Below are 26,173 nucleotides of genomic sequence, written 5' to 3' on the forward strand. Positions count from 1 at the left end.
ATGCATGGACCACACGCCTCAACTGGCGGCGACAAGAGTATGCTCGATACCAAGCGTGCCGAAAGACGCCCCGAACGCCGCCCACGTCGCAATTCCGACACTTCCATCATGGACTCGCCCTTGACCGAGGAAGAGAGGAAGCTGATTGAGACGAGACGCCGCGAGCGAGAGCGACGACACCGCGAAAAGAAGGAGGAGGGCAAGGAGGTCAAGGACCCGACGAAGAAGCCCAAGCGACTTGACTTGATTGACCAGCTGGATGCCACCAGCATCTACGGCACCGGACGTGAGTATTTGCGAAACTTGCATGTTGTGTGTAGCGCTTCTAACATGATGGTGCTACAGTCTTCCACCACGATGGTCCCTTTGACGCTCTCAACCCCCACCGCAACCGTGGCGGTCGCCGCGCGCCCATGCAGGCATTCCCCGAGGGCTCTCTCAACAACTCGCTCGGAGGCTCAGGTCCTCTGAATGCGAGACCCGACCATGCTACCTTCATGGGCCACCATGACGACGAAGCCCATAAGGACTATAACTTTGTTGGCAAGGACAGGAGCGGTTACGACGTCAACGGCCAGCGCAGGGGTGAGCCGATCATCTTTGATCCTTCTTCGCGAGGTTCGGTTCTGCACGGAGATGAGAGTATAGGATTGGGAACCTCGACCTTCTTGGAGGGAACCCCGGCTGCTCGTGCAGCCATCCAACGACGAGAGCAGGAGCAGCAAGAGGCCATGGAAGGGGGCGGTCTGCAGAGGAAGAAGTCGCTGGCCCAAAGGATCCGAGGCATGAACCGACCGCCGCGTGATTACAACGGTCGCTTCACCAACCCCGAGGCCACCTATGGTCCCCGCACTGGTGACAGTGCCGGAGAGAGAAACCCCTTCTTCGACGAATTCGACAAGGACTCGGAGCGCATCACAGTCAAGTCGAAGAATGCCGGCCCGATTTCGCCCGGATCGGCTGATGGCGGCAGGTCGCCGGGACCCTACGGCCTCGAACGCCGAGCTACATCTGATAGCTTCAACGAGGCCCCAGCCAAGCCGCAAGGAGGTGGCTTCCTCGGCCGCATGAAGAGCTTGAAGGGTGGTAAGCGCCAGCGACCCGAGGTCCCACCTCACGCATCTCCTGCACCCCCACTCCTGGTCAAGCGGTCTAGGAGAGCCGTAAGGAAGCAGGAAACGAACCGACGCTTAGAAGCCACGTTTGTCGAGAACGTGGCTGGACTTGGTCTCAGGGGTCCTAAGGAGCCGAGAAGCAGAATGAAGACACTTTGTTTCTACACATGGGCTGCGCTAGGCTGGGGGTATGATTCGGGCTGGTCTCGGCGGGGCGTGAGCGCGCTCGGCCATGACCAGGTCGGTACAGCTAGCTGCGTCTGCATTCTTAGATATTTATTTGGTTGGGGGAGGACTGATTTGCCATAAGTTACGAAAACGAGCGAAGGCAGTTGGAAGGCGCGCTTGTGGCGCGTGGAAGTCCTCGCCTCGGCACTCCCTCGAAAGGTCTTTTTTTGTCAGGATACCTAGATAGCTTCTTTCCGGTAGAGTGAAGCAGAAAAATAGGGCGAATATGCAACCGGGAAGCCAAAACAGACGCACCACAGAGACACAGAGGCGCCTGCATCAGAAAGGGGTGGCCAGTGAAGCGCTCCAAGGGTGGTGAAAGGTGAACTCGGGTCATCTGTCAGGGCGGTTCGGGGCATGGAGTTCCAGAAAGCCGCGCAAGTCGATAATGGTAGTCGATTGGACAACATATGTATTAATGTATCTTTCTACTCGTTCGATTCGATCTGCTGGTCTCGATTCCCTATTGAAGTGAAGAGCCTCTATCGTGAGCTATTGGCCATACCACATACCTAAGGCTTGGGTTGGCAGGTGAATGAATATGGGTGGGCTGTCCCGCCCGCATTGCCCGTTCCTCACGTTGGGTGTAGGTACTTAGCCTGCCTAAAGTAAGCTTTGTGTGTACCCAAGGCCCCCCATTCGAGTTATTCTTGAGTGCAGCAAGAGCTACTACCTATCATTTGGATCAGATTTGGTCGTAGTAAATGTCCACAATGCCAGTACTCTTATATTTATCCTGGAACAGTCGTCGTGTATTCGCTCTCGACCCAAGGGTTTAGCCAAGCTGCACACACAGTACATGCTGATTTGAGTGGACTTCCAAGGGCCCTCCCTTGGTAGCCAATCATGACGCAATCCAGCACCTCCGCGACCAACACGTGCCTGTACAGACGTTCTCCCAGAAAAGAAGCCCTTCTTCGCCATGGCAGAAGGCGCACATGATGACGAGCGGCCGCCGCCACAATTGTCGCAGGCCAGCTCGCATTTCCCGCTGGAACCCGTCTCCGGCTCCACGCTGTTCGATGTCGAAGTGGCGCGGCGGGAGCAGCTGCACCGCCGCGGCACGCTGGTGACGGGCTGCGGGGAGATCGATGGCCAGGTCCTTGGCGGTCGTGGCTTCGAGCGCGGGTCCGTCGTGGGGATTAGCGCTGAGCACATGGATACGGGACTCTTGGTGAGTTGTGTGTTGTGGCCACATCCGGCTCTGCTCGTTATTTTCAAGTATCAATACCAAGTATCATTTTTACTGATTTGGCCGCTGTACAGATTGGTCTGCAGACCATAGCGCACAGCTTGCTTGCGAACCTGGGGAGCCCGGGACAGGGGACAGCTACTGGACAGAAACAACAACCGTCTTTATTACGCGCGGCTGTTATCACTACGCTTCCTGCCCCCACCATCTTGCCTCACTTGCGAGATGTCATCAAAGTACAGGCGAGGTTGAAGCTTGGCGGCCCAAAGAGTCGACCAGATGTGGTCGATGCGATAATGAAGCAATGCCTCGAGCGGATATCTGTCTCTCGAGTCTTCGACATCGAGGGACTGTGGGAGGTTCTGAGCGAGCTCGAGTCCGCCGCTGCGGCGGAGGATGCAAGGCCTGCAGAGCCAGTGATACCACAGGAGGGCGAGGCGGCGGCGGCGGCAGATGAGGAGCCGGCTCGTGTGACGGTTCCAGCTCCTGGTGAGATCAGCTTACCGGCATTGTCGCAAAGGCCACCTCCACCGTCGCCGTCACCGTCACTGCCGCCAGTCACCAAACTTCCGCCTCTACGCATGCGGACCGAGGTACAAGATAGCGAAGAGGAAGACGAGCTACTTTCCTCTTCTCCTTTATCGTCGCTTCGCTCTACTCCATCACTATCCCCGGAGACTATGGAAGAACTAGTAGCACCGCTACCACTGCCGTCAGCAGCGGCTCCAAATCCCCAGCCATCTTCTTCTCCACCTGTCCCCCCAGAGACCACGGATGAACCAGCAACAGCACCGTCGCCGCCAGCGGCAGCTCTAAGCCAGCAGCAATCGCCAACACTCTTGCTGCCACCGAAAGAGGAGGAAGAGCAGGAGGAGCCTACCTCTTCTTCAGGATTGCCCGACATAATCCTCATAACCCACACCTCAAGTCTGTTCTCAGCCGTTTTCACGGCCCGAGACAAGACATCCGCCCACACGAGCCTTCAGCTCCTGAGCTCCCACCTCCGCTACCTATCCCGTTCCGCCGGGCCGCTCATCATCCTTCTCAACATCACTTCCTTATCCACGGCTCCATCTACCACAAACCCTGCTCAGCCCCCAAGACGGCCAGACTCTGAGCAACCCAGACCACTCGACCCCACGTTGCGTTCTATCTTCAACCCGCCGCCTCCTTCGCACCTGGGTTACGCCGCAGCGACGGCCCACGCGCTCAGCCGCAAGAACAAGCCCGCGTTCGGGCAGACGTTTGCCCAGTTCCTCGATCTGCATCTCCTCTGTACCAAGGTACCGCGGTCCCGGGAAGATGCCGAGATGTTGTTCTCGTCTACTTCTGCCGCTGGACGCCAGCAGCGCCCAGTCCACTACGCATGGGTCGTCGAAACCCTAGCGGACGGACTCGGTGCCTGGGAGTGGGAAGGCGATGCTCCTGTTGATAAGAAAGGTACTACTAAGGAAGATAAGAAGTGGAAGGCGATTGACAGAGAGCAAAGATGGGGTGCTGTCGAAATACGAAACGCAGGATGTCAGGTGGTCGATTCCTTTGACACCACGAGAAACACTACGAGACCGAATACGGAACCCATGCGGCTTGCGGCTGGGTTTGGTGGGCGGCGGGTATGACCTTGGAATATCGGCATATTTGGCCCAACTGAGTATACCAGGGAGGACTACTTCATGAAGAGAAACACCAGATGGCTCGTGTACATATGGAAAAGCAATGCTTGGTTCATTTGTTACAGCTAATGGTCGACAAGGTCAATAATCAAACATACACTTTTTCCAGGGCGGCAAAATCCAATGAGCGAGAGTGTTATGTGCCGCGAACCCCTTTTCCTGTGCAGCACTGCTGTGCATGTCCAATCCTTCATCATTCCCAGTCTCCCTTTACCATTCCAAGAAGGGGAAAACACCAGAACAATTCAAATCAGATTCCCAATTCCATCCAACATAACATCGTTCCCTGTTCCATATATACCCGACTCATCATCATCATCACTTTAGAGTTCCCCCATACCTTCAGTCACAGTAGGCATCTCCTCGTCACCATCATCGTCCTCATCTGCAAAGTCGTCTTCGTTCATGTAAGGCAGAAGACGATCCACCAACTCCTGGACCTCGACCTCGCTCTCGCCATCATGCATGCCATGGCGGCCGTGCGGCGGGGAGGAGGACGCTGCCGATGACATGGATAACGCCGTCGCGGTCAGGGACGTCAGTGACGGCCACGCGCGTGAAGCCATTGACCTTCATCTTGGTGACGCCGCCCCAGCGCCAGACGTCGACGGCCAGGCTCTTCTCGTCCAGCAGCGTCGGCAGATCAACGTGATACCGCGCATTGCCCTTGCGGGCCTCGGCCTCGACCTCGTCCTCGAACGAGCCGACGGCCTCGCGGCCGTAGTACGCGTCCGTGTAGAGCGTCTCGTTGGCCACAATGTGGTACTCGAGCACGGCGCGCAGGAAGCGGTGGCCGCGCTTCGTGTTGAACAGGAACGCGTTGGCGCGGGGACCGAGCTTCTGGAAGGCCCAGTTGGTCGGCGCGAAGAAGGTGCTGCCGCCCGTCAGGTTCGGGTGCTTGCCCAGCTTTTGCTTGAGCGCCTTGCCGATCCCGGACTTCTCGGCCGCCAGGATCAGGCTCGAGAACTGCTGCGGGAATAGCTCGATTAGCTTCTTGCCCGGCGGCGGCGGCACGAGCAGCGCGTCGACGCCGTGGGCTATGCCGTTCTTGCAATACTGTGATTTTTGACAACTGCGTTAGCAAACTTGACTACAATATCTGGGACTACCGCCCTTGTAACTTACCAGGTTGGCAAAGACGAGCTTGCTGTAGAAGTTGAACTTGACACCGCCGTACCCAACCCCGACATGGACCCGCTGCGGCCGGCCGCCGAGATGGGACTTGCGCTCCAGGGCAGTGGGTATGGTCGGGGAGACCAAGACGCGGCCGGCGGGGAAGTGGCCAGGGATCAGGTGGTACTCGAGGAGCTTTTCGACAAAGGCCCGCGGCGGGGGCTTGCTGCCGTCGTGGTCGGGGATCTTCTCGAAGGCGCGGTCGGTGGGCACGAGGATGGTGGTACAGTCGTCTTCCTTGTGCGTCGAGTTGAGACGCTTAACAATGTCAGGGTAGTGATCGATGAGCTTAGCGAACTTCGTCGTGTACTCGGAGGCCTGGATAGCCTCGTAGAGTGTCAGGTCTAGGCCACCCTTGCGATGGTGGCCGTGGCCGTGACCGTGGCTATCCGGGGGACCAGGCGGACCAGGCGGACCGGGAGGGCCAGGAGGCCCAGGAGGTCCAGGCTTTCCAGGCTTGCCGGGCTTGCCAGGCTTCCCAGGGGGTCCGGGTTTCCCAGGGGGGCCAGGCTTCCCAGGGGGGCCAGGTTTACCCGGCTTTCCAGGGGGCCGGGAGGACCGGGTTTCTCGGGCTTTCCAGGTTTGGTATCATTGTTGGGCTTGGTAGGCGGTTCGGGCTTTACTGGCGGTGGCGGTTCGGGCTTTTTCGGCTTGCCGGGCTTTCCGGGTTTGGTGTCATTATTGGGCTTGCTGGGCGGCTCCGGCTTTACTGGTGGCGGTGGCTCCGGCTTTTTCGGTTTGCCAGGGCGTGTATCATTTTATGCTTCTTCCCGCCACCGCTGCTATACTGCCTCGAAAGCTCCCAGTAGCTATCGGCAAAGGGAAGGAATTCATTCTCCTCGGCTTCTACAACCCCTTCCGAGGGGCTCTTCAAGAACTCGAAGGACTCGCTGATCCATTGCAGACCCTCGTCAAAGGCGCCAAATATGACACCTTCGGCAGCCTCGCTGTCATCGTCGAGTTCCTGGCGGATGTCATCGAAAGTGGAGGGGATGTTATCCCACCAGGGGGACGACGAGGAAGACGGGTCTCCTTCTTCAGGCTGCTCGGTTCCGAGCACGAGCTGATGTGCGGTAGCCTCGTCCGGAATGACAAAGGCCGAGACGGCCGATGTTGCTGCTGCCAGAGGCAGCAGAGTCGTGTATCTCATAACTGAGTAACGAGAAAAGCAATTCTCGTAACAATCAAACAGTCAACCAAAAAAAGTCACTTGGAAAAAGCTTTCGATCGTGGGAAGATATTAGAAACGGGATAGTCGGAAATTATAGAATTCATAAAACGCTGGCAAAGGGAGGAGGTGTTGGAGGAGCTTCACCACATATACAAGGATCGCCTACTCATCAGTGACCGTGACGTCAAGGACAGAATAACTGTAACACCCGATGATGGCAGTTGTAAGGATCCGGCCTGACAAGAAACTAGAGAGGAAACACGAATGGTTAAGAGAAGAGGAGGGGGGAGAGGGGGATATGCCTCTGGATCGATCCCCATGAAGATTGTCAAGCACCACGCCACTTTGGACTCCTCATCTCACCATTGCTGCTCAGCATCATCCCGGTGTGCCTGTCACAGGCTTTCGGAACAAACGGTTAGAAACAGTAGTGGCGGTTAGGCCCTCAGACGAACGTTGCCGTCTCCGCGTCATGGACCTCGCGCCCATGGTTTGCAGAATGCGGGGGAGGGCGACGTGATTGGATTTGCCGTCTCGGCAAGTTCACTAGTTTGCATCAGTTTCAAGCGGCTCGAGTTGAGTTGAGGCCCCCTCAGCGCCCGAACTCCGATTCTAGGCCAGCTAACCAGCTAACCAGCCCCTGGCAGCCTGGCTCCCGGATAGGTTGGACTTGGCGACAAGAATTAAGGTGTACGCAAGCACTTGCGTTGCCCTAAGGGGGAAACTCAACTAGTCATTTCATGGGACACGCGCAACAATCGTGTTTCTCCCTTATCGCAACCGGCATCTGTGACCTCTCCTATTGATTATGTGTGGAAACATACTTTCCAGCTAAGAATTTCCCTCATCAAAGAGCAGCGTGCGTTTGTTTCACTCATACAACCCCATGATCTCTCCCAGGACACTCTTGTAGATGTTATTGGGGTCGAACTTCTCGCGGACGGCTTTGAAGCGAGCAAGGTGCTATGGGTCATTGTCAGTAAACAAGGACATGCGAATATCTTGTGTGAATGGTAGGTAGGTAGGGTCTAGACTCACCTCGGGGTCGATGTTCTTCTTGCCGTACTTGAATATCTCCCGCGTGTTCTTGGTCCAGTGCGGCCGGCATGGGAACTCGTCGATCAAGGTCTTGGCAAGTCTGGGGTCTAAACAATATGCGAGTCAGTTTAAACATACTCAGAATATCAGACCGGCGACATAAACAGCACAGCTTTGATGGCAGGACACTGGGCACTTACAGAAATCCGGATTGAACGGTTTCCCGTCACCACCATTGGGCTTGAAACGCGGAAAGTCGAACATGATGGCGCCCTTGGACCAATCAGCACCATCGCTGGTGTTGTACGTCGTTTGGCCCAGGAGGTCGTAGTAGGCCTTTCCGAACTTGATGTTAATGCCACTGCGGTATGTGCTAGTCATGACAATGCCCTTATCCTTCCACTCGTCGTCGAAGAACTTGCGCACCCGTTTCAGCATGTCGTTGGCTTGTGTGATGGGGAAGGCGATCTCAAGAGTCTCCCCGTGCATGCCGTGCTCCCATTCGGGCTTCTGGTCCGGGTACAGACCGCCGATAAGCACGTCATAGTTCCAGCCATAGACAGGCCACGTGCTGATGTCCTTCCAGTTCGTCTTCTCCTTGAAGTTGGGCTTGGACCAGAGCCCGAAGAAGATGGTCTCGGCGAGCATGTTGGACGTTGCCAGGTACTTGCCGCTCTCGAGTATACCCTTGGCAGCGCCGGCTTCGAGGTCAGTGAGCGAGAAGGTGTTCTGGAAACCTTGCTGGTCGCTAAGTGTCAGTGGCACCTCGTCGTAGTAGCGATGGTGGAACTTCTTCAGGTAGGGCCACCACCAGAAGTTGGCAGTCGCATAAGGGGCAATCATGCCATAGATGTCGCCATTCAAAACTTCGTCCTCCTCCAGTCTGGGTGAAGTTAGTACTTGGCTGTACTTCTAAGGACCTCCCAAAATGCCTACTCACGTCTTCTGTTGCGAGAAAACCTTGAAGTCGGGATAAATCTTGAACTTCATCCTGGCGATGATCCCCAAGAGACCCAAAGAGGTCGAGGCAGCAAGCCAGTCATCGCTGGTCTCGTCCCGGTCGACAGTGACAATCTCGCCATTGCCGTTGATGATGTCCATGGAGAGCACGCCGGCTGAAACCCCGGACTCCTCGCGGATGGAGGAACGGTGGGCTCCCCATGGCAGCGGCGCCGGCCATGGAGATGTTCCAGTTGACCAGGGTGTATCCCATGGAAGCACCGTTCTCGTGCAAGTACTCGGCGAGCTGCAAAAAAGTGACACCCGCTTCGATGACCACGGAGCCCGACTCGGCGCCGGGCTCTAGGCTGAAGTCCGAGATCTTGTTCGTCTTCTCGGTGCGGATGATGATGGTGCGAGGGTCGTCCTGGCACATGGTGTCGTACCACACTTTGATATTCCCATGTCAGCGCCCCTTCTATTGGCTTGATCCGTAAATATGCAGCAAAGGAAACCGACACAGCCGAAGTTTGGGGAAGATAGGGGGGTTTCCTCATTGGACACATACTGTGGCCCTTGCCAGAGGCTCTGACGGGTGTGCCATTGGCGGCCGCATCCTTTACGATGCTGACCATCTCGTCGACGCTCGTGACGTTATAGACAGCGGCAACATTATTGCACGCAGGGAATCCCGGGCCATCAAACGTGTCGTAAGGGAAGGCCGAGGCACTGCCAAAGAGAGCAGCAGCACTGGCCAGGAGGAGGCCAAGCTGGCGAAGCGAGGCAGACGGCATCTCAACCATCTCGAAGAATGCACAACGCTATATCTCTGGGGCTACTCAATAGAAACTCTTCCTCACTTCGAGCAGTGCTTCGAGCGAGATATTAGTCGACCGGCAGTCAAAATAAGCTTGATGCTTGGTAAGAGACGGGAGAGCCACTCAGGCACCGGATCCCTCGTGCCCTAAATACCTAACAAAAGTTACATGTACCTATTTGCCAGATCTTTGAAGAAGAGAAAACCGCGATGGGGGTACTTGCTTCCTGTACTCCACGAACGTCGATCCACACCGTGAAACCAGGGTCAGTCGACGTACCTATTGTGCCGTCATCCCGTCCGCTGGCCTCAAGCTGCTGCCCACCCAAGATACAACAAGCAATTATAATGGAAAGAACGCAGGGGTAAGTAACGTCAAGCCGCGGTACCCCAACCGTCCTGCCTGCCGCTTCCCCAGATTGCTTGCACCGAATTCTGTGTCACCTGGACTTGCATGTGACGGTTACCCCGTGGCACCATCTCGTTTTCATGAGGGATCGCCGGGTGGTGTTGTGTTGCAGTGATAAGCTTGTTGGCTGGCACCGCCAGCACGTCCGTACCTGGCTGTTGGTTGGGCATCTTGGCACGATGCCCTCCGAGGTCTCCAAAAAGCGTCACGGTGACAGGAAGCTAGATTGAGGAGAGAGGGTGGTATGGCTAGCTACTTACCTGGCACGTATGGCTGTGCCAAGCCGGTGCTTATACTCAGAACGGAGGGTGCCCCCAGATATGCACGATGTAACACCCCGCCAATGCGTAAAGCTCGCTTAAAGTATCTGGGCTATGCGGAGAAACTTGGCTCAAATGTGACCCATCGCGTACTAGATTGTCCTTCTCGATATGGGCACAATTGAAATTGGGCAGCAGGCATGCCAAGCACATGATGCAACCCCCAGCGAGGCAGTAGCATTTACGGTTGGCAATGTCCATTGCCCAATGCACCACCGTGATGGAAGCCATACCGAGGAACTCTCAACTCGGTCAAGAGAACAACAATACAGTAGCGGACAAGTTGGCATTGATTGCAGTCGATCTGTGCTGACTGAACAGGGGGCAGGGGAATTTCATAGTGGGAGGAAGAGGGTTATTACAGAGACGATCATTATCATCTCCTGTGAATTTCGCCGGGTTGTGGTATTGGATTGCCGAGAAAGTTGACTTTCTGACTCGATCTTGCATTATACTAAATACGCCAATCTTCTGACGGTTATTCATACTCGAGGACTGAGATCTACACCAGTTTCCACCTAGCAACCCAACCGACATTTTGGCCTGCATTCCGTACAATACACACTCCCTCGCCAGCCTTGTGGTGCACTGCTTCGGCAGCCGAGATCGTAGCAATGCCCTCGGACTGCCCCATCCTGAGGTGATAACTGCCAGCCGTGACGAACCCGATGAGGTCTTCGGCGTCGGGGCACAGGGGGTGACCATTAATATTGTCTTGGGTGGGAGCGGCAGGCGGGTAGCTCGTCGGAGGCTGCTTGAGAAGCTCCTGCGCCATCAGACGTTTCCGTGTCTCCAGGTTCATTTCACTGGACACGTTGAACTTTGGCGGCTTCTTCGGCTTGCCTTGTTTAGTAGCAGCATTCTGCGGCATCTGCGCGAGCCATTGCTTCCGGATATCGGCCGGGAGCTTGCTGTTGCTTCCTCTTTTCAGTGGCGGCTCCGTTGCGGGGACTTCGGCTTGCGTCGACGTTGGCTGCTCCTTAGGCAACCGGTAGATTCGAGCGCAAGTGTCTGGTGTGCCTCGCGACAGGAAGCTAACTCTGACAGAGACAACAGAGAATGGCGGAAGCGGCTCGGCTTCTGGCACCTGGTACGACTGCAGCTCCCTTTTGGAAAGATGCCTCAGTTGCTGCAACGGATGCGAGCCTTTGCTTGCTTGAGGGTTTTCAGCATCAGCTGTTTCGTCTCCTGCGTCAGCCATGGTGATGTCTTCCCCTTCGGGCTCTGCCTGCTGTTGCATTTGGAAAAGAGTCTCAAAATCGCAACTCCAGCCGTTGCCTATCTCGCCTTTTCGACCGGCTCCAAGATCCAAAGTGTCGTAATTCACCCGTTTGCCTTTCGGCATACGATCCCATGCGCTCTTTCGTTCCTGTCGTTGCTGTAGTTCCCATACTGTTCCTGCATCGGACCCCAAAACATCTCCCGGGAACCATGGAACCCTCTGCTCGAAAGCAAGTTGCCGAACCTCGTCGAGGCCACCAAACATTACATTGCCTCCAGTCGATAGTGGACAGTGCATGAGGCTGTACCAGACTGGAAGAACGCATTTCCAAGGCAGCATAACGGTCCAGGTACCCGGGCCATCGGAATGACCTTGTATCACTGGAGGTCGGTGGGAGAGGAAAATAACTGGTATCTTTGGATCAACCTGGGTGGGTTCAAGTAAAGCGCCAGGTGCCGCCTTACCCCGACGCTTGTTCAGGGATTTCAGCGAGGGTAGCCGGGAAGCTTTGTAACGCGAATCACGGTCAAAAAGCGCAAATGGCTTGGAACTTTGGTATACTTGATACCATTTCGCCACTGTTTCCAGACAAGGTCCATTTCCTTTGTTCGCCGAAAGCCTCCGCGGTGGATGCTGGAGACGAGGGTCCATAACAGAGAAGGCTAGGAGAGAGCCAGCGGGAAGGGAGGAAGGTTCGACTCGACCAGCGAGAGACTCAAATTTTGCGGCATGGGCTTCTTTTAACTCAGGCTTGCTGCAGTACGACTTTAGAACAGTAGCAAGCGCTTCTGTGGCGTTTGGGCCTGTAACATCAATACTGCCGATTTCATATCGTAGGTCCTCAACATAGGGCTTAGGCGTGACCCCTTTTACCAACTTTAGCAGCTCATTAAACGTTTCGAGGAAGGCTGATGGGTGGACCCTGATGAACAAGCGCCTTGGTTTTGTCGCCTCAGTTGTCGTAGCATCGTTCTCTTCGGGGTTCCAGATGATCGTGGCTGGACCAATGATCCGCGAATCCGCTCCCCTTTCCCTGGCCAGAGTTGTATTCCAATGGCTCACCCCCGATCTCCAATCCTGGCCTTTCGGCTTTTCATTCCAAAGCCATTCATCCGTCAAGCCAAGAGCTCTCAAGACTTGCTCTACGCATCTCGTAGTACCACACAGACCGATGGTGCTCATGTAGCTCATATCCCACGCGATCGCGCCCTTTTCCCAATGAGCTCGATGAGTAGTACGGTATACCTTCGCGTTGGGTGTCAAGGGTATGGCGAATCTCCATATAGGCTCTTTTGGTTTTGTCATCCGCGCTCTTTTCGCAAGCCAAAGGTGAGTCGGAAGCCATGTCTTGTCCAGCTGTCGCTTTTTGAATCTCTTTTCGGTAACCAGAGGGCTGTTGAGTGCGTTTCGTCTGATTTTGGGTCTTGCCGCCCTGACCTGGATGGTATCGGGGTCCAAGTCACCCTTCGTTTGCAGAGCCTTCTTCCGCTTCTTTTCTACCAGTTCCCCCAGACGTTTTGCAGTCTCGGCACGGAGACGAGCCCGTGTGCTGGCAGGTTTACGCGTTCGTGCACTAACCGTAGGCGTGTTGTCGGTTTTCATCTCTTTTATGGCCCTTTTCTGTAGCCGCTTCGGCACCCTCTTGTGGTTGTGCGCTGCTGCACGTCGCCTCAGCGAGAAAGGCACCTTCTGGAAAGCGCGGCTTGTCTGAGAACTAGCGGTGCGCCGCATGCTCTCATCCAGAGCCTTGATCTCAAAGCCGCGAGCGTTGATGAAGGCCTGGATGTCTAGCTCGCCATCCTTCAGCGCATCGTCTGGATACTGGGCCGCAATGGCTCTTACGTTATGTATCTTCGACCTTCGCTGAGCGTTGCCATTGCCTTGCGAGGGTGTCCCCCTCCCTTTGTTGCCGTTGGCAGCTCCCCCGGACTGCTCTCCCGTCTTGGGCCTCTTGTTCACGTTGCCCATGGACGAGTTCTCTGAGGGGCGTTTTTTGGGACCCATACCCTGTCCATTGTGAGGCTTGTTCTGCCTGAATGGCATGGCACCACCCTGCTGCGAAGCCATTGGCGGGAACGCAACTGTAGCGATTGGCTTCTCGGGTTGGTTGAGTAGGATCAATCTTGTTGTGGTGTACCAAATCCTGACTGGCAACCAAAAGGCGAGAACTTTTGTCTCCAACCCAAATAATAAGCTTGATATCGGTGCCACACGGACCTGGCCTTTGGTCGTTGAAGACCGAGAGCTGACTGGCAGTGTGGTGCAAACCTTACACTCGTATATGCTGGGGTGAAAAATAAGCGACTCTAGATCATCCTGTACTGCTCATTGGTTCATTTTTGGCGGATGGGTGCAAACGGGGACGAATGGGCCTCCTCCTGCGACGCTCGTCGGTAGGGGTTCTTCAATTAACGAACGCGTTTTGCTTGACCTAGGAGCCAAGAGCGCGTGTTGGGGTTGTAGGTACCGTACAGTGCCAGAGTGCCTGGAACTTACTTTTCTCCTCTCGCCTAGTGCAGCGCCACAATTCTAAATTAGAAGCCACAACGCCGACCCAAGAAAGCGTTCGGGGCAGTGGCAGCTGAAGAGAGCCTCGAGTCCAGAGACTGAGAGAGTCTTCGACAGCCAGTTCGCGTCTCCACCCGCGATCTCTTAGCTTCTCCAAGTCCCTGGGGCCCTTCAGTGGACCCAAATCTGGCTGGAAATGACGTGGACTCGCCTCGCATTCAAGCATTGGCACATTGCGAGAGGGAGGAGAACGATCTTGGCTCATTAGGGGGTTCCTCTCCCTGGGTGCCGAGTCTGTGAGTCTGTGCCGTGCAGATAAGGCGCAGGTCGACTAACGTAGTAGAAAGGCTTGTTTCGTGTTCTACTGCTTCCTTCTCCCTAGCCTTCGAACTCTCTCTGTCTCTCCCGCCTGTGTCTCCCTTGTACTGCGACAGATAGTGGACTCCCTCCCGCCGGGCCAGCCGGAGAATAATGCGATAAGCCCTTCTCGCCTAGTAAACCATGATCGCTATCACTATCGCCTACGACTACGACTACGCCATAAGCCAACTGCTGCTGCCCCTGTGCATCATTCGGTGATAACGGCTCTACCCTTCCCACCCCACGGAAGCGAAGACGGGTGAACTCGAGCCGCCAGCCATTGGGGTGAATGCGGTTATAACATTATGGCGTCCTTGAGTAAGCACACATACACACATACACACACACAGACACACCCCTCTCCCCCAGCTCTCGCTTTTCTTCTTGCGTTACTTTAGCCTTGCCTGCCTGCCTGCCTGCCCGTCCGTCACCCATTTTGGGTTTCCTTTTCTCCCTGGGGGACCCCAGCCCGGAGTCTGTAGCTGCATACGTTTCGCGGTCTTATCAGCGCAGCGGCATTCCTCTGGGAAATCCCCCGAAGTTCCCGGAAGCACTGCGGCTGGGCTTCCTTTCGTTGTTACAACCACCTGTATATATGTTGTGTGTTACAGGCATATGGATACATGTATCTCGCTTCTTTGTTTGATCCCTTCTGTCACTTGAATGCTGTCACTCCTTGTGTCTGGGCAGCTCTTTCAAGAATGCGACAGACCCACCCGCTGTCTCATATACCATTAGCATCAACGTCTGCTCTTCCGTTGCTCGAGGCGATGCGCCGCCCTCGAGAATCAAGCTGACCATGCCTTCGCTTCTGCCCATCTTAGTGAACAAGGCGCGCAAGCCCAAGTTCGAGCTACACCTGACCATTTACGACCTCAACAATGTCCCGCTCGTCAGCGGCACCTCCCAGATCAAATGGTCCCTCCCCCATTCCATGCACAGCGACCACCGAAGCCGAACGAGCAAATGTCCCATCGATAGCGTCAATCATCGCGTCTCCTACAACTACTCCAAGGTCGTGCCCCTTCGGATTACGATTGACCGAAACAACATCCTGACAGAATGCCCAATTGAGTTCGAGGTCGCCCAAGAGTTCCCCTCGGGGTCCGGGATGAGGAGGAGAGGATCGTACTTGGCACTGTCAAGCTGAATCTTAGCGAATATGTGGAGGAAAGCGAGAATTTCCCACGACGAAGCATATCATCAGCACCAGGAGGGACACCTGGGGGTGGCAGAGCTAGGGCTCGCTCCAGCTTGGAGAATGCGCGCGAGAAGATCCTTGGTCCGGCCTTGAATGGCAGGCCGGGAAGCGGACATGGTTCAGGACCGCCTGGCAGTCCCAAGAGTACCATGTCCCAAGGGGCAGCTACCACGAGCTCATCCGAGGGCCCAATAGTGGAGGAAGACGTCGCCGAAGAGGGTATCGTGCGCCGCTATCTGATGCAGGACAGCAAGATCAACAGCACATTGAAAATCGGCATTCTTATGGTACAGCTCGACGGAGATCGGAACTACGTGGCGCCCGCGCTCAAGACAGCACCTATGTTTGGGGGTATTGCTGGGATAATGGCTTCGGGCGAGTCTACCGTGGATGCTGCTCGTGACGATCCGTCCCAGAGCAAGACTACAACGCAAAACCCATCAAGTTCACTTAAGGCGCGGGATACCAGCGAGCTGCAAGACATGTACCGACGCGCCCTTGCTGCTTCTTGGGCATGCCAACCGGGCGAGCTGCCGGCCGATGAATGCGTAGAGGACATCTTTGGTGGCGGAGACGGATGGAAGAATCCAGCATCCCCTCATCGAAGTCGAGAAACGAATTCGAGAAGCAAAAGCAGAATCCCCGACGACGCAAGCAGCAGCCGTAGTAGCGGCAGCGAGGAAGTCCACCACGGGACACTGAGACCGAGCGATCTTAGGAGATTACGCAAATACATGCACCACCGTCACCACAGCGGCGCGAGCGAGAAGAGCGGGCTTTCGACCGTGATTGGCTCGCCTCCTCTAACCGGCACCACGGAGAACGACATTAATATTGGCAATAGCAACAACAATAACAACCTTAGGCCCTCCGGTAGCACCCACTCCTCGCGCTCTCATAAAGGGCGTTCGGTATCGCGCCACCGTCCTGCTACCGGACACAGCAGCCATCGGCGGCAGCATAGCCGAGAAAGTGGCCACAATGCGCCCTTCAGCCTCGACGCCGCCGTGAACAGCGGCAACGGGGTGCTGGGCCCCGCGGTGCTCATCGAGGAAACCAACAGCAACAATGCTAGCCACGGTCGACGTGAGAGTCTGACCAGTCTTGCGCCTACACTAGGTAGCATCAGCACAGAGCGCGACTCTCGTGGGAATCAGCAGGATCGCGGGCGTGAGGGCTTCCGTAGGCCGAGGGAGGTGGACGAGTTCGAAATCAGATCAGACCTGGTGTCCTGGGCATTACCGGGCGCTTCGGTCGCTTAAGAGCTATGGTTCAAGTAACATTCGAAGCGCTTCTTCATATTCAATGATATGAACACCATCAACGCTTACCATGTATATTCTACGTTTCGTTTCGAGTACAAATCAGGGGGTAATGAGGGGGTCTAATATGGAAGAACGCACAGCAGTGTCTCTTTTTCATGAGAGCCGAGGAAATCAGGGGAAGGGGCTGTGTTGGAGTTACAGGCGCCAGGGGAAAAAGACTTGAGAGGTATATTTGGTGATAAGGAGGCGTTGTTGGCTTCTTCTGCGATATCATTTTGACGGCAGGCTTGCCTTTCATTCTCATTCATCCTGGGAGGAAGAATTCCTTTCTATTACACATTACCATGATCCTCTGTTGAGCGATAACGACAGACATGGAATTTAGCGAGCAACACTTGGCCAAAATTTTGACTGTTTTTTTCTCCTTGCATTTCTAAAGCGCTAGATTTGGTAATATGTCTTTGGCCAGTATGAATAGCATATAGAGAAGTGCAACCGCGTATTCATATATGCGGTCCCCAATAGAGATGAGCTTTCTCTTCTTCAAAGAGTTTGTTATCAAACACTACATGGTTTTTACTGCTCTTAAATTCTTGCAGCCGTGCGGATCAGAGGAAATATGTGCGGCCAGCCCCTTTCCCAATATTGTTACAAAGGCAGGATAGGCTCAATGTTGATTTGTTCTGCATGCTCGGGGTGCTCCCCCGTCCGCATGCTTGTCCTGTCAGCTGACTATGTAGCTTTACTTCCAATGTACACGAAGTTTCTAACAGCAGACATTCCAACAGGGATGTACAATCCCTACGGTCGACAGTTTGTGTTGGAGGCAAAACCTCAACTTGCGGCAGCTTTAAGGTCGCAACGCCTGCCCTCGATCATTATTTTCGGTCCTTGATGGTCTCTGAGAATCATTCGGAGGATGGCATCCCACCCAAGGCCAGGGCCTCTGGGAGGGCGATCGAATTAACGGGATCGATGGCACAGGACACGCTGCCTAACAGCGGATGTCTAGCAGGCGACGGAATAATTAGCGAGATGGAAGACGGAGTCACGGGCAAGTGCATAAGGTGGAACTTGTTATGGGAAAGCATTCGTTCTTTTGGTTATTCTATCAGACCCCCAAATGCGCCACTACCCCCGTTTATCTGTGTCTACCTTGGACTCATGATCATCGTGATGTAATCTATGGGGCGGCAATGTTACCCCTGACGCCTCCCTTTCCACCGACTTCGCGTGCGGTGATTGTAACGCCGAGGTCAGCGGCAACGTTTACGGTCACCTCGACCTTGCTGCCCTTCTTGAGGCCGCGGACGGCAGCCTCGGCGAGGGTCTCGCCAGACTTCCAGACCTTCTCGCGCTTGTCCTCCTCTTCCTCCTCGTCGCTGAAATCGCTGTCCTCCTCGTCCTTCTCCTCATCCTTCTTCTCGGGCTTTGGTTCAGGCTTGGTGACCTTGATGTGAGTGTTACCCTCGATAACCTTGATGAGAACATCTCCGCCCTCCTTGGGGCCGTTGATGTGGATTGTTCGGCGCGCAGGGACGGCAGTCTCAGGGGGCGATGATAGGGAGAAGCCCTCACCGTCGTGGCCTACTGAGACAATACCAATAGCGTTGGTGATGTGAGCCACGGTGGTGACGGCAGGGTGGGTGGACTGGTCAACATCCTCGGTCTCGTACTCCTGGATGAGCGAGGCCTGCAGAGCAGCACCACGGGCCTGGAGCTCGGAGGGGTTGATAGCCGAAGGGTTGGTGGAAGGAGCTTGGATCTGGGTGCTTTCAGGGAAGATGTTGCGCATGTTGGCAGCAATCTTGGGGGTGTGCGAGGTACCACCGGACAGGATGACCTCGTCGATATCGAGAACATCCAGACCGGCGCTCTTGACAACACCCTCGATCAGCCTGTTAATGCCACCGAGCACGTTGCGGGCAACGGTCTCGTAGCGTAAACGGTTGATGGTGGTCTGGAAGTCGATACCCTCAGCAAGACTCTCGACGCTGAAAGAGGCGTTGGTTCCGATGCTGAGAGCCTTCTTGGCGGACTCCGACTCGGCCTTGAGCTTGGCCAAGCTGCGGGCGTTTTCCCGTGGGTCGACGTCCTTGTTCTTCTTCATGAACTCCTTGGCGAAATGGTCCATAAGGACCTTGTCCAGGTGAACACCAGCGAACTCGTAGTCGTGGGCGGTGGCAAGGATGGTGTACATTCCACCTCTTGAAGCAACCACGGCAACATCAGATCGGCTGCCACCGAGATCAGCCACAACGATGTTCTTGTCCTCGAGGATGGCCTCGGGGCGCGCATCGTAGGCCAAGACATCAGCGACGGGCTCCTTGATCAGCTGCAGGACCTCGAGGTCGGCATTGTTGGCAGCCTGGATGAGGGCCTCGCATTGCTTGTCGGTGAAGTTGGTCGGTATGGTCAGGACAGCAGAGGTGACCTGCTTGCCAAGGTAGTCGGAAGCAGATTGCACAAGGCGGCGGATGTATCGTGTGGCAACCTCGGAGACGGAGAGTGTGGAGGCGTCGCCCTCGGCCTTATCTTGGACGGAGAAAGCGACACTGTCACTGGCATCCTGGGGGTGCGCAGCGGCGTGGCAGTGGGTGGGATCGATCGACTTGAAGTCCTGGCCGAGGAAATCACGGAAAGACACGAGGGTGTTGTTGGCGTTTCGGACCAAGAAAGCCTTGGCCTGGTTTCCGACGTACTCCTCGCCGTCGACGTAGGAGAGAACGGTGGGAATCTGACGGTCACCATCCTCGTTGGCAATCACCACAGCGCTATCGTCGATAGTGCAGGCGATGGAGCTGTACGAGTTGCCAAAGGTCAGGCCGATGGCGCACCGTTGGTCCGGCGCAACGGTCTTTCGCTCCCCATTGGCAGCCATTTTCAGAGTATCGGTTGTCGTGAGGGAAAGGGTGGTTGGGTGAGGGTGACGACTGGTTTGCAGCGTCTAGTATATATTCAACTCTTGAAGAAATTCTTTACACACATGTAAGAGCCACTACGAGGAGCAAAGGTCCCGCTAAAAATTGGAAGTCAATTGTCAAATTCCCCCACTAGAATTGCCATTATGCAATCCATGCATAAACAGCTTTTCTTCCCCAACTGCCCTGTTGCCTTGCATTATTATCCTGGCGGATTCGTGCTGTCTAACAAGGTAACGGATTTACCACCAGAGCGATTGCTTTCCCAACTGCACATCTCTATTCCAGTGGCATTGCTGATATCTACAACCGTTGTAGTTGTGCATTATTCAACCGTACCTAGGTGCGGTACTTATCTGCACAGGAGTTATGCAAGTGCTTTGCCTGGATTACCCCACTGACCCGTCCCTGGCTAACGAATCCACCAGCCACAACAGCCCCTCCAAGACATAATCCACCCATGCCATGGTGTCAAGCCACACCAACGCTCGACCATATTATTTTTCAGTGAAAGCAAGCGAGTCTGGATACATCATATTTGCTGTTTTGGGAATCAGTAAGCCACAAGAGCCAACCAAACAGCTAGATTCTACAAGAGCACAGTTCTCTTGTCTTTTCGGCTGCCGAGGATGGCGACGCAAGCAGACAAGGTCTACGTCCTTCCCGGCGATGAGATTAACCCAGCCTTGATACCATCTCACCCGAAACATCCTCTCAGGCTCGGTCCGGGCCTCAGGCATGTGCCCCCGAGTGATCTATTCCCCACAACTGCCGGCCAGCTCGTCACAGATCGGAGGAAGAACCTGATATGGGTGGAATCTAATGGCGGACGAGTACGTTCTTTAGTCCTCTCCTTACTTTGAGAGGCTATATGGTACTAACAAAAGCCCCAAGTACATCCCAGCTGTTGGCGATCTAGTCATTGGAACCATCCACCACGGCGCAGCTGATTTCTTCTATGTCACTCTCTCGGATTACACCTCAAATGCCACGCTGCCCCAGCTGGCCTTTGAAATGGCCTCCAAGAAGAACCGGCCCCAATTACACTCCGGAGACCTGGTGTACGCCCGAGTAAGTCTCGCAAACAGACACATGGACCCCGAGCTGGAGTGCGTGTCGCCAAGCACAGGAAAGGCCGAGGGCCTGGGCCCCTGTCGGAAGGCATGCTCTACAGCATCTCTTTGGGGATGGCGCGAAGACTCCTTATGCGCAAATCTGCCGAGGAGGGCAAGGTCGTCGTGTTGGATGAGCTCGGAGCGGCCGGTCTTGCTTTCGAGACCGCGGTTGGCAGGAATGGCAAGATGTGGGTGAACAGCAAGGACATCAAGACGGTCCTCGTGGTTGGACGGGCCGTCACAGAAACAGATGAGAAGAGCCTTACCGTGGAGCAGCAGAAGAAGCTGGTCCGCAGACTTGTTAAGGAGATGGCATGAGTATCACGAGGCATTATTTGCCATCCATTGGCGACGAGGAGTTCCCGGGAAGCTGCCAGTCATGTGGAGACGCATCCTTTGGCCTAGAGCTTGCATTTGTCTAGGTCCAAGGGCCTGGAGGACACGTGCTGAGATACAGCACCCTGCCACGGCTGTTCAACCGCCATGCTTTGGTGCCGGAAAGACTTGGATTTCGAGCATGGTAGACTGGGACAGCGGAGTCGCTACATACCTTCACCTAGGGTGGATTCATTCCGCGATGGATTCCATATCCTCTATCGAATCAAGTCTTGCGACAAAGGCAAAGACAGCTGGCTCTGGGCCTCGATATCCATCACCGTTTGTCCTTGCATGTGGTTGCGGTGCTGGTGATGGCCGCCTTCGCACCTCGGGAAGCATCACATGAAGTCAAACAGGGATTTGCCAACGTGTAGCGCCGGGAAGGATGTACGAGCAGAGGAACTGCATACGACTAGTGCAGATAGAGCACGACCTCAAGCATATTCCCCTAGTAATCAAAAGTCAATTAGTTGTACACTCACGTAGGATCTTCTCGTGCTACGACGCAGAATGGAACCTTAGCAGATCATTCAACCATGACGTCACCCGGTTTTGGGGGATTCAGTGCACGATAAGCCTTTTGACATCTGATTATTGGTACATGTAGCTGACTCTTGGTGAACCGACCTACTTTTCGTCTACCCCAAGCAAACATAAACAAACATGTGTTTGGACTTGGTATGGTATGCGGGTGAGCGGGGTTTAAACGGCCGCTCCTGTCGAGACCTATACACAGACCGAGACTACCCCGTTTACACCCCGAAGTGGGAAAAGCCAGCTTTGGGCATGAACAGGTCGGAAGCTGATCGCAATCTGCAGGTAGTAAGTAGTACTGCATAAGGTACATATAGCTAAGCAAACCCAAAGATGGAATTTCACGTAGATTTGGTGTAGTATAGTGGCTGGCGACTTGACTCATCGGCGATGGGGACGGACGACATGTCTGACAGAGATAGATGGATAGCTGGCAGCGGGGATAGCTACACGATCGCAGGCGACTTGGGTATCTCTGCAAATATGATTTCGAATCCAGTATCGAATAGGGCCATGTAGTCGCTGTCCTCCATACCTAGTAAAAGGAAGTAAAACAGCAGGCTGCTGGACTGGGGTTGCTGTTTATCTGGAGCGTGGGGTGCTTCCTGCAAGTGAGTATGCACTTACAGTCGGGCAGTTGGGTGCTAGTGTAATAACCCAGACAAAAAGTATCCAACGAAGCTTGCAGGTGAGTGGGATGTGTGACTATTGTCGGGCCAGTCCAGTCAACCACCCCCAAAACTCATATTGGTTTTCTGCAAGGCTCCCAAACCCGAATGGCCGTGTGTTCAATCGAATGCAGCGCTCTTTGGGGGTGCATTCAATTGACCGTACACTCTTTCGCGTGCCCAGAAGGGAGTAGCAGTTAGCGGTTTTGGTGGTCCATCCGACCTCACCACCTCACCACCTCATCTCATCAACACCAACAACAAACAAACATCCGTCACCCACACTGCCCCGGCAAAAGAAAAAAAAAGCAAGGGAATCGGCGCGCCGAATGCCATGACCCGCTAATTATTTGTATGGCAAAAATGGCAAGCATCGAATTGTTGCCCCCGAGATGGTCTCGGCCATCTGCGAGCACCTTTCGCTGTACCAGCGTGTCCGGCTGGGACTCTCCTGCAAATACCTCTACGGTTGCATGCGCCTCAAGAAGACCTGGGAGCTTGTCCTGTGCAGCACGCACGAGGAGCCCGGCAAGGGCACGGTCTACCGCGCCAGCACGGACGACGAGGAGCGATGGAAGTTCCTCGAGGAGCTCGAGGCCACGCTGCCCGATCACGAGCTCTGCTACTACTGCCGCATCTTCCACCGGCGCACCCAGCCCAAGACGCAGTCGCTGTGGCGGCCCGTCCCCGGAAAGAAGGGCACAGGCACCGAATGCGACGCCAAAGAGGTGACCTTTCCGCGCTGGGGCGTCCAGGAATGGGGCTTCGGCTTCCGCGACGTCCACGCCCTCATGAGAAACCATCGGTTGGGCCCGGGCTTTGGGATCCCTCTCTCCGAGTTCTGCATCTCCACCGATTGGTCCTACGCAGACGCCTACACCAAGCTGCACAATGCCTCGCGGGCTGTCTTCAAGTGCTTCAACAGCTACACCAAGCTGGACACCGAGGCCGTTATTAACGCCAGCGGGTGCCTGCTAGTCCATCGCGTCCAGCGCCTCTGGGTGCCCTTGCACCTGTCCGGATCCGACGTGCTGGTTCGGTACGGCCTGGGAGGCATCGCCGGGGACTTCAAGATCTGCTCCCACCATAACCCCTACACCAACGAGATGATCGCCAACTTCATCGGGCCCATCCGGAGCGGTTTCTGTTACGTCATAGCTGCCAGCTCCGTGCCTGATGCCCCCGCCCCGGCCCGCCTGCCCCGCCAGATCAAACGCTGCGAAGACTGCCCTACCGAGTATGAATTCACGTACCACGTCCACGAGGATGACGGCGGTGTCGAGCTGGTGCTGGATGTATGGCAGAACTTCGGCAAGTGTCTGAAACCGAGGTCGCCAGGCTGGATCAACTGCTGGGGCCGGTTGAACCCCCGCTTCCAGTCGTCCAGCAATGACGAATACCGCGCCGGATGGGCCAATTCCGAGATACCGTACGTAGCCGACGAGACGCTCTTCCCGACGATTGCCGGCACGAGTGCCGCGAGCCACAGCTCTGCGAACAAAGTCCACGCGCACTGGAAGATGCTCAAGAAATCCACTGCCGGCCTCTTTGAAGGAAAAGTTGGCGCGCCCGTCGTCCCCCGTTTGGCCCAACGCGAGCTGGAGGACCTAAAGGAGAGCATCTTGAAGTCTCGCGGCCAGTCGACCATGAGAGTGGCCCCGTTCCCGATCTCCTTTACCAGCGCCAGCGGAAACGTACCAGTGGCATACACACGCACACCTGGTGTCGTCGGACAGGACACCCTCCGTCAACGAATGCCTGTGATACAGGGATAGGATCCTATCGATTGGTGGCAGCTAACAGCAAGGGCCTCTTCCGAATGCAATGGAGGACAGCGATGAAATTTTATAATTAGTGATACTATTATGGAGGCCTGATGCTCTTCAAATTGTTCCTTGGCTGTGGTGACGGGATCAGGCCACTACATGGTCTTCTGCTTTTACGCGTGACAAAAAGGGATAGCCAACGACATGATAGCTGGCAGTAATCGGTTACTGAAATGGCGTTACCAAGACGTATGATAGCATTAGAAAGTAGCGATAATGCGATGCTCCTAGTAGTAACTCCCTACGTATCGAAAGCCCCGAGAATAGTAAATGTCACCAACGACAGGACAGGAATCACATGAGTGGGAAGAAAGTCATGATGTGACATACTGTATTGGCATTTTAGTGAGCAGTGGATGTCACACAGGCACCACCCAACAAGGCATTCATCCCTGAGTAATATGAGTAGATTCTAGGAAACGTTCGGAGGATTTGGAAGTGGCACTTCGCAGACAGGGAGCGATTCAGGCGTCTGTTGCTGACTGCTGGCCAAAGATGACTGCTGGAGCCTCGTTCACTGGTAACAAGGGGCGGGCAGCCTCTGAGGAGCAAGACAAGGAGTTGCTAGCTATTTTTCTGGAACTGTCTATCACAACTTTTCGAATTGACGTGGACATGGGAACCAAGCACTCTGACTTTTCCAACCCTCCATGCTTTTCTCTTCTTTTTTCGTCGTGTGTCTCCTTGATTGCCCACAGTGACTAGCCCTGCTGCTTCGACAAAGCACGATCGGATCACCTCTTGTACTAGTACACGATAACACTTCGCAAGAACATAAAATATGTAACGTAGGCAGGCTTCTTCATGATTCCATGTTTCCTCAGGGTGGGATTGCCCAAAGATAAAAATGCGTGTGCTACCAGACCAACGAGTGCATGGGCGCTGCGAAGGTGTCAGACATGTTATTTATGTATTGATGTCTCTTGGATCTAGAAACCGAGGCAAGGGGAACCTGCCAATAAATTAGAAGAGGAAGGGGGCGAACGAAGGGAAGGATAAAAAAGAAAGAAAAGAAATATCCCTCAGAGGCCAGAAACGGGAGGTTTCTGACCTTATGGTTTAATACCCTCGATACCAGAATGGCCCATTGGTCTCAAGGGCTACTCGAACCCGAGACCTCCGGTAATCGTTGACCACATTCTGCAATGTACCAAGTGCACCAACCGAACCAGATTGAATTGAGTGTTCCACCAGCAACCTGCTGGTACTGCTGGTACTGCTGGTGGTGAAAGCTTTGCGAGTTATTGGTACCTATATGGCCTCGTAGCTAGGTAGGTGGCTTGGGTGGTGCCTTGGGCGGTGCAGCTGATTGTGACTTAGGTGCCTGGCTGACACCGGGGGTCTTCTGCTATCAATGTACCTGTAAATCCGGTAACAGGTGCCTAACAGGTTGCCCACTGGTTCCATTCAATCGTATTCTGCTGCCAACTCCAGGTTTGCTGCTGGTAGTTTGATTACCATCGTGGGTTGCCATCGCCGCAACGCACCCTCTGCCCCGGACCCGGCCCCGACACCCATTACTCATCATGCCGGTGACATGAGCGGTGCCAGACGAACCTCACCCTAAATCAAGCAATGTCCAAAAATGGGATCATGACTGGCTAACAGTGAGGTAGCTGGTGATGGGTAAATTGAGAATCATAGTGTTGAGTTCCTCCCCCTCCCCCTTCCTGCCTCCACCCCCTTGTGTCTGTGGATGATGATAGTTGATTCTCACCACCGTCTCGCAGCGCCACAACCACCTTCCAGATGAATCCAATCATTCCAACAGGGCAGACGCTTCTCCTAGATGTAGTCTCACGCAGCCGATCAAACCACGTTCACACATCCCATACAATAGACGGCTAGGAACCATGGATCTGCCCGGTGCTGCCTGTTTGCTCCCGCCGCCTCGTCATTCTCTCAAGCCTCCGAAGCCATATCTACCTCGACAGATAACTCCCCACGTCATGCGCATCTGCTTCTGCTTCTTCGTCATGGTCTTTCCCCTTGTACGGCGCTTGCAGACGCCAGCATCTCCTTCTCTATGGCTTTGCTGCGCTACTGCCTCTTCCATGGGCAGTAGTAACCCAGTAGAATCTTCGTTCCGATACGTGGGGG

The 26,173-nt window shown here is 54.9% G+C and overlaps 9 protein-coding genes across 9 annotated transcripts; 4 read left to right on the plus strand and 5 right to left on the minus strand.

The window, feature by feature from the left end:
* Positions 1-4,154, plus strand: PG997_011139 (uncharacterized protein; the record flags this gene model as incomplete). Its single annotated transcript, XM_066815454.1, has 4 exons — positions 1-286; positions 346-1,272; positions 2,234-2,517; positions 2,610-4,154. 4 exons carry the CDS (start codon positions 1-3, stop codon positions 4,152-4,154), a joined length of 3,042 nt encoding a protein of 1,013 aa, XP_066664744.1.
* A 513-nt stretch (positions 4,155-4,667) lies between these two features.
* On the minus strand, positions 4,668-5,973 carry PG997_011140 (Fasciclin domain family protein; the record flags this gene model as incomplete). Its single annotated transcript, XM_066815455.1, has 3 exons — positions 4,668-5,264; positions 5,334-5,855; positions 5,941-5,973. 3 exons carry the CDS (start codon positions 5,971-5,973, stop codon positions 4,668-4,670), a joined length of 1,152 nt encoding a protein of 383 aa, XP_066664745.1.
* A 114-nt stretch (positions 5,974-6,087) lies between these two features.
* Positions 6,088-6,531, minus strand: PG997_011141 (FAS1 domain-containing protein; the record flags this gene model as incomplete). The annotated part of the gene is made up of 1 exon (XM_066815456.1): positions 6,088-6,531. The coding sequence occupies one exon, from the start codon at positions 6,529-6,531 to the stop codon at positions 6,088-6,090; it is 444 nt and encodes a 147-aa protein (XP_066664746.1).
* An 891-nt stretch (positions 6,532-7,422) lies between these two features.
* PG997_011142 (FAD-binding domain-containing protein) lies at positions 7,423-9,332 on the minus strand (the record flags this gene model as incomplete). Its single annotated transcript, XM_066815457.1, has 6 exons — positions 7,423-7,515; positions 7,591-7,697; positions 7,791-8,473; positions 8,531-8,721; positions 8,789-8,979; positions 9,098-9,332. 6 exons carry the CDS (start codon positions 9,330-9,332, stop codon positions 7,423-7,425), a joined length of 1,500 nt encoding a protein of 499 aa, XP_066664747.1.
* A 1,245-nt stretch (positions 9,333-10,577) lies between these two features.
* On the minus strand, positions 10,578-13,364 carry PG997_011143 (ribonuclease P complex subunit Pop1; the record flags this gene model as incomplete). Its single annotated transcript, XM_066815458.1, has 1 exon — positions 10,578-13,364. The coding sequence occupies one exon, from the start codon at positions 13,362-13,364 to the stop codon at positions 10,578-10,580; it is 2,787 nt and encodes a 928-aa protein (XP_066664748.1).
* A 1,600-nt stretch (positions 13,365-14,964) lies between these two features.
* On the plus strand, positions 14,965-16,628 carry PG997_011144 (uncharacterized protein; the record flags this gene model as incomplete). The annotated part of the gene is made up of 2 exons (XM_066815459.1): positions 14,965-15,269; positions 15,323-16,628. The coding sequence occupies 2 exons, from the start codon at positions 14,965-14,967 to the stop codon at positions 16,626-16,628; spliced, it is 1,611 nt and encodes a 536-aa protein (XP_066664749.1).
* Positions 16,629-17,814: 1,186 nt separating this feature from the next.
* Positions 17,815-19,512, minus strand: PG997_011145 (heat shock 70 kd protein cognate 1; the record flags this gene model as incomplete). The annotated part of the gene is made up of 1 exon (XM_066815460.1): positions 17,815-19,512. The coding sequence occupies one exon, from the start codon at positions 19,510-19,512 to the stop codon at positions 17,815-17,817; it is 1,698 nt and encodes a 565-aa protein (XP_066664750.1).
* A 669-nt stretch (positions 19,513-20,181) lies between these two features.
* PG997_011146 (exosome complex component RRP40) lies at positions 20,182-20,985 on the plus strand (the record flags this gene model as incomplete). Its single annotated transcript, XM_066815461.1, is given in 3 exon segments — positions 20,182-20,385; positions 20,447-20,623; positions 20,641-20,985. The coding sequence occupies 3 exon segments, from the start codon at positions 20,182-20,184 to the stop codon at positions 20,983-20,985; spliced, it is 726 nt and encodes a 241-aa protein (XP_066664751.1).
* A 1,654-nt stretch (positions 20,986-22,639) lies between these two features.
* PG997_011147 (uncharacterized protein) lies at positions 22,640-24,022 on the plus strand (the record flags this gene model as incomplete). Its single annotated transcript, XM_066815462.1, has 1 exon — positions 22,640-24,022. The coding sequence occupies one exon, from the start codon at positions 22,640-22,642 to the stop codon at positions 24,020-24,022; it is 1,383 nt and encodes a 460-aa protein (XP_066664752.1).
* Between the last annotated feature and the right edge of the window lie 2,151 nt (positions 24,023-26,173).

Source organism: Apiospora hydei (genome assembly GCF_038363865.1).
Source record: "Apiospora hydei strain CBS 114990 chromosome Unknown utg000008l_segment0_segment0, whole genome shotgun sequence".
NCBI lineage: Eukaryota > Fungi > Ascomycota > Sordariomycetes > Amphisphaeriales > Apiosporaceae > Apiospora > Apiospora hydei.